Source organism: Malania oleifera, chromosome 12, assembly GCF_029873635.1.
Source record: "Malania oleifera isolate guangnan ecotype guangnan chromosome 12, ASM2987363v1, whole genome shotgun sequence".
Classification (NCBI taxonomy): Eukaryota; Viridiplantae; Streptophyta; class Magnoliopsida; order Santalales; family Ximeniaceae; genus Malania; species Malania oleifera.
This window is the reverse complement of record NC_080428.1, coordinates 15,025,423-15,031,961: the sequence shown is the minus strand read 5'-3', so window position 1 is coordinate 15,031,961 and position 6,539 is coordinate 15,025,423. Positions and strand designations below refer to the sequence as shown.

The 6,539-nt window shown below is 45.3% G+C and overlaps 1 protein-coding gene across 1 annotated transcript; it reads right to left on the bottom strand.

Annotated features, from left to right (window-relative positions):
* Positions 1–1,680: 1,680 nt before the first annotated feature.
* Positions 1,681–4,905, bottom strand: LOC131143834 (uncharacterized). The gene is made up of 4 exons (XM_058092204.1): positions 4,605–4,905; positions 3,662–4,320; positions 2,310–3,571; positions 1,681–2,146 (listed from the first exon to the last, which is right to left on the bottom strand). The coding sequence occupies exons 1-4, from the start codon at positions 4,903–4,905 to the stop codon at positions 1,681–1,683; spliced, it is 2,688 nt and encodes an 895-aa protein (XP_057948187.1).
* Positions 4,906–6,539: the final 1,634 nt, after the last annotated feature.

The following is a 6,539-nucleotide window of genomic DNA, read 5'->3' as shown; positions in this document are numbered from 1 at the left end:
ATTTGAATAGTTCGACTTACCCCGCACCACCCACCTTTTTCTACCTTGATAAAGCTGCCAGTGTTGTAGCTAGTGAATCAGACATTACATTTATTTCTCTTAGAGTGGAGAGAACTGATAATGTCCAAACCTGTCTATTATCTTTTGAATATACTCTCGTATACGGTTACCAGCGTGGAAGAACGGGTTTCCCATTCTCGGTTAGCTGGGGATGAACAGCCGAGTCTCCTCTTACTATTAGTCGCTTGGACACCCCGATCTAAGCAGTCCGCAAACCCAATATACACGCCTCGTATTTTTCGGTACGTGTTAGTACAAGGGAAAGATGGAGCTTAGGCTACCATGGATTCATAATGTTTTCCCGTCGGGAGATATGAGCACCGCACCTATCCCATGTACCCAAACATTGACTACCCCATCGAACAACATCCTCCATTCTTCGAGCAGGGTATTATCTCTTGGGTTAGGGAGTCTATATCTGGTCTGGGAATTTGAACTCCATAGGTTGTAATCTACACGGCTCTGTCAGACTAGGTATCCGGACAATGACACTACCTCTGATAGCTTTCTTGGTGACATAAGAAATATCATATTCCGTCAACAACATCTGCCATCGTGCTACTCGTCCAGTTACTGCGGGCTTTTCAAACACGTACTTGATTGGGTCCATTTTGGAGATCAGTCAGGTGGAGTAATACAAGGTGTATTGCCTCAGCCTACTGACCGTCCATACCAAAGTGCAACATGTTTTTTCCAAATTAGAGTACTTAGACTCATAATCTGTGAACTTCTTACTAAGGTAATAAATAGCCCTTTCTTTCCTCCCGGTCTCATCATGCTAGCCCAATACGCAACCCATGGAGTTTTCTGAAATCGCCAAATACAAGATTAAAGGCCTTCCGGGTACTGGCGGCACTAGTACTGGGGGATTCAAAAGGTACTCCTTTATTTTTTCAAAGGCCACTTGACACTCTTTGTTCCACTTTTCTGGGTTGTTCTTTCTTAGTAGCTTGAAGATGGGTTCGCAGGTGGTGGTTAATTGAGATATGAACCGAGCAATGTAGTTAAGCCTACCTAAGAAGCTTCGCACTTCCTTTTCAGACTTTGGGCTAGGCATCTCTCGAATGGCTTTGACCTTGTCAGGATCTACCTCAATCCCTTTCTCACTCACTATAAACCCTAATAGCTTCCCGGACGTAGCACCGAAGGTACATTTTTCAGGATTTAACTTCAATTGGCACTTCCGGAGCCTCTCAAACAATTTTTCCAAGTTCAACGCATGGTCTTTCTAATTTTGCGACTTAACGATCATGTCATCGACATAAACCTCAACCTCCGTGTGCATTAAGTCATGAAAAAGGGTTACCATAGCCCTCTGGTAAGTGGCTCCGGCATTTTTTAGTCCGAATGGCATGACTTTATAGCAGAAAGTCCCCCATAATGTGATAAAAGTCGTTTTTTCCTTGTCCTCAGGTGCCATCCTGATCTGGTTGTATCCTGAGAATCCATCCATGAATGAAAATAAAGCATGCCTGCAGTATTGTCCACCAACACATCAATGTGTGGGAGAGGGAAGTTGTCTTTAGGGCTTGCTTTATTTAGATCCCGGTAGTCGACACAAACTCGTACTTTACCATTCTTCTTGATTATTGGGACAACGTTGGCCATCCATTCAGGGTACTAGGCTACCTCCAAGAATCCTGCCTCAAGCTGTTTCTGTACCTCCTCCTTTATCTTAAGTAACATCTCCGGTCGCATTCTCCTCAGTTTCTGCTTTACTGGCTTTGAATCCGAGTGAAGTGGGATCTTGTGGGTTACTAAATCCGTGTCTAAACCTGGCATGTCTTGGTACGACCAGGAAAACACGTCTCGGTATTCCCTTAGTAATTCAATCATTTTGTCTTTTTCTTCACCCTTTAGTAGTGCCCCGATTTTCACCTGCTTGGGTTCTTCCTCGGTTCCAAGATTAATCATGACGGTGGGATCGCTACTGGTCAAGATTGGTTTTTCATCGGACTTTAACATTCTTTCCATTTCAGGGGACAAGTTTATTTCTTGATCTTCAACTTCAGTTTCATGGATTAAATTTTCAAAGTTAATGTCGATTACTTGGCGAGGGATTCTGGTGTTGTTATTTTCTTTATTCCTGCATGAAATTAATAAACAAATTTCGACAGTCGATTTCCAAAATGCACATAAATGACAAGGAATACATGATTCATTTTCATTAAAGAGCTTCCCTGATTTTTCAGTGGCCGGGGGAATACAAAAGAAAAGCAGAACTAAACAAATCCTGAAAAGATCATTACATGATGATATCTGGTAAATCAAAAGAACTCCAGTTCTGAAGCTGTACTCCTGGTTGGAGATGACGGATCCACTCTGTAGAAGTGTTCGAGGGGACTTCAGCATCCAATACTGATATACTTAATTGCCGCAATTCTGCCTCCAGGTTGGATTGACTGCTTTTTACGAAAGTCCGGCTGATGGACGGGACGTACAGTCCTTCCTTAGAGCTTGTTTCACCAGTGATTCTTTCCATCCTCCGCATCTTCTTCTTTTCAACTTTCTTCCTTCGGTATGCCGCCGTAGGTATGTAGCCAAGGCCATATCTGTCTTTCACTTCCTTAAGAATTAACGGCTTTTGGATCCCCTGTAGGTATTTTCCAAGCCCTTTTTCCGGATGGTACCCCTGTCTGATCATTTTGGACGCCATCATATGCACTGCGACAGAGATCTGAGGGCATGAGATTAGAGATCCTTCTACTATAGTTGTGACATTTATGATCTCGAAGGCTCGGAACGAGTCCTCCAATGCCCCTTCTGTGACTTCCACATAAGGAGTGGAAGTGGGCTTTGTTATCATAACATCGGTTTCCCCATATACAAAAACCAATTTCCCATCTACTACAAATTTGACCCGTTGGTGCAGAGAAGACGGAACTGCCCCGGTGTTATGTATCCACGGCCTCCCCAATAAGCAGCTATAAGACGGGGTTATGGCCATGACTTGGAATGTAATTTCGAAGGTGACTAATCCAATTTGCATAGGAATTTCAATAGATCCCACCGATTCCCTGCGGGTGCCATCGAAAGCCCGCACAGTCAAATTATTTTGCCTTATGTAGGACGGGTCGACAGGCAGTTTTTGTAGGGTCATCATGGGCATGACATTCAAAGATGACCCATTATCAATCAACACTTGTGCAATCATGTGATCTCGACATTTAGCGGAAACGTGCAACGCCTGATTGTGCCCTTGGCCTTCCACGGGGATCTCCTCATCAGCGAATGTAATGTAGTTGGTAGCCGTAAGACCACCAATCACGTGGTTAAAATTATCGATGCTGATGTCTTGGGGAATATAGGCCTGATTAAGAGCCTTTAATAGGGCTTCTCGATGGGCTTCCGAGCTCAACAACAGCGATAAAACAGAGATATGGGCTAGCATCTTCTTCAGTTGATCAATGATGTTGTATTCACTGTGTTTAATTATCTTCAAGAATTCTTCGGCTTCCTGAGATTGAACTGGCTTCTTCAGGTTCCTATTCTGTTCTTGGCTAGGTTGCACCTTCTCCAAGACCTCCGGCGTATAAACCCTTCCACTTCTGGTTATCCCTCTTACTTCAGCAGCACTGCTAGTTTCTCATTCGGTGCATACTTCACAATTGTATCTCCATGGCACTGCCCGGTCACTGTGGTATGCGAAAGGGCGAGGGGCTGAGATCACTACCCGAACTGGGGCCTCTGGGACTCGTGGGGTTTTTTTCATGATGGGGATAAATGGTCTGTTGGTGAATTGGGGATGGTCAGATTCCCCTATGACTGAAACTTCATTTGTTTTCTGAATGCGGCTAACTTCCACTCGTTTGCTGTCAATCAAGCTACTTAGAAAAATCCGGAAAGTCTCACATTGTTGTACTGATTTTTTCGTAGTATTTTGGCATGCGCATGGGGCGCCTTTAGGGCAAATAGCCTTTAGTCCTGCTAGGCCTGCCGTTGTCAGTTCACTATACACCCAGTCTAGCGTCATTTGCTCCCATCTTCTTTCGAATTTTTCCCCATCTTGTTCTTCGATCATTCCAACATTGTCCTTCCCATGGTCAGGCAAAGGATTCTCTTGAATACCAACCGGCTTCGCATCGAATGACAACCAACCCGCGTCCCTCAAATCTTGCACCTTGTGTTTGAAGGCCCAACACTGGTCAATAGGGTGCCCTGGAGAATTGGCATGGTACGCGCATCGGACCTCGGGATTATACCAGTGCGGGGGAGGATTTGTGAGAGGAATCCCGGGGATGGTAGATATCATCCTTTGTTCTAAAAGATGGGGGAATAAGTCTGCGTATGACATGGGAATCGGTTCCAATCTCTGAAAACTCTTGGGTGTATTCCTCGTGTGTGTTTGCTGGCTCGGGCGAGTTGGTATGTTCGGCTGGGCTGGCACAAGCGCGGGGGCCACAAACTGGGGCCTGAGGCCCATATGCAGTGTTTGGTTTACTACTGGTTCCATGTAGAAATTTCCCCTAGGTTGTTGATTTCGGCTTCTCTATTTTAGGCTTCTCATAGGTCCTTGTATCAATGGGTCTCTTCTTCCTTTTTACCTTTGACCCACTTCTTACTTGGGCCATTATCGGTAGTGCCAGTCTTTATCCGTCTAGCTTTGACATCGGCTTCTACTCTGGCCCCTGCCGACACAATGTCCATGAAGTTATGAGGGGTGGACCCTACCATATGTGAATGGTAGGGATCTTTTAACGTCCCTACGAACATCAATATTGCCTCACGGTCGCTAACCGGAGGGTCCACTTGAGTGGCCGCGTCTCTCCAACGGTGTGCATACTCCCTGAAAGTTTCTGTTGGCTTTTTTTCCATTTCAGAAAGAAACATCCTGTCTGGAGCCATTTCCAAGATATGACGTTATTGCACTTCGAAGGCATCGGCCAAGTCACCCCACGTGCGGATCTGAGCCTTATTCTGTTGGACATACCATCTAGCCGCTGTCCCGGTAAGACTGCTTTGGAAGCAATGCATCATCAACTTCTCATTATCGGTATAGGCGGCCATCAACTGACAATACATCCGGAGGTGGGTCTGAGGGCATGTGGTCCCGTCAAACTTCTCGAAGTCTGGCATCTTAAACTTTGGAGGAATAACTACATTAGGGACTAGGCAGTAATCTGAGGGTCTGGCGGTACTGGCGGTCCGAGTCCCTTCTATGGCCCTTAGCCGTTCTTCCAATTCGTCACAACGGTATTCCGTCGTGGTCTTGCTTGTCCCTACACCCGCAACCACTGATGAGGGCATCCCTATTCCTGTCACTGCTGGGATAAAAGGTGGCGTGCCGTGCGGCGGTTTCTCCGAGGTGAATGGGGGCGGACCATAAGATTGCCCATGAATTGGCGTAAAACCGGGCGGGTGGATAGGGTCATTTTCTTCTTCATGATCCTGATCTTGGACTGTGTTCCCTTTGTTCAGCAATAGGTCCAATATCTTCTTTAGTTGATTGCTCAGCTCTTCCTGCCCCTGCTCGATCCGCAGAACATGGCTCTCTAACTGTTCTGCCATGGCCTTAGCTTTTCCGCGGGTGTTGTATGGGTGCATACTTGCCTCAATCTTGCTGGATCTCAGTCACGTCCAACTTGTTTCCGCCTCCCTGTTCATGAAAACCCGCATCCTTCAGAATAAATGCATGTAATGGATGTTTATGAGTATGTATGAAAAAGGTGCAATCATGCAGTCCTATGTGCTTTAGCCAAGGTTTTGAAAAAAATCCTTATCATTTCTTTCAAATTTTCATACAACTTTTAGTAAGAAAAATAGAAAATTTCCAACTAGTCTACACAGGTGTTAGATCCTGATTTCCTGGTCCGCTCTTGACGAGGCAGCTTGAATCGTCTGGGGTTGGTTCTGACTTTGTGAGAGCCGCACTTTCCACCTTCTGTTTCAGTGCTTTGTACTGGGCTTCCCAATAGTTGGCCTTGTTTACACAAGGCTCCATCTTTTCAAGTACTTTGTTGAAATAGTATCTCTGTTTTTCATACTGCTTCTCTAGGTCTCGTATGTACTGAGATTTTTCCTCAATTTCTGCTCTTGACTCCCTCAATTGTTGGACTTTTTGATCAAGCATCTTTTGAAGTCTCTGCTTCTTTTTTCTCAAAACTGCCGATGCTTTCTTTGTTGGCGAGCCCTGAATCTTCGGTCGCTTGCTTGGTTCAAGTTGAGGATCTACTGGACCCTGTTTTGGAAACTGTTCTCTGGAGGTCATTCTTTTAGACGGACACATAGTTTCTCTCGACCGTTTCTCGTCTGTCAGAGTTTTTTCCTTGCACAGGAACCGAGGGTCCACCCTATCACGTTTTCATAGTTCATAACTCTCCCGGACTCCCGAGTTCTGACTGGTTACTTTGACTATGTACACATGCCTCTATGATACAAAAAATTCCTGAATCTTTTTTTGGCTATCATCATCCTCATATGTGAACCGAGCGTCCGCCAGTCCATGGGTCATGGGCACAAACTATGTTGCACCTACTTGC

Excerpts from the sequence above, each read along its gene's own strand:
- LOC131143834 (XM_058092204.1), bottom strand. The coding sequence starts at position 4,905 with ATGGCTCCAGACAGGATGTTTCTTTCTGAAATGGAAAAAAAGCCAACA. Across the intron at positions 4,321-4,604 it reads AAGTAAGAAGTGGGTCAAAG|AACAAAGGATGATATCTACC; the intron begins GTAAAAAGGAAG and ends CCCATCTTTTAG. Across the intron at positions 3,572-3,661 it reads CATGGAGATACAATTGTGAA|GTGCAACCTAGCCAAGAACA; the intron begins GTATGCACCGAA and ends GTCTTGGAGAAG.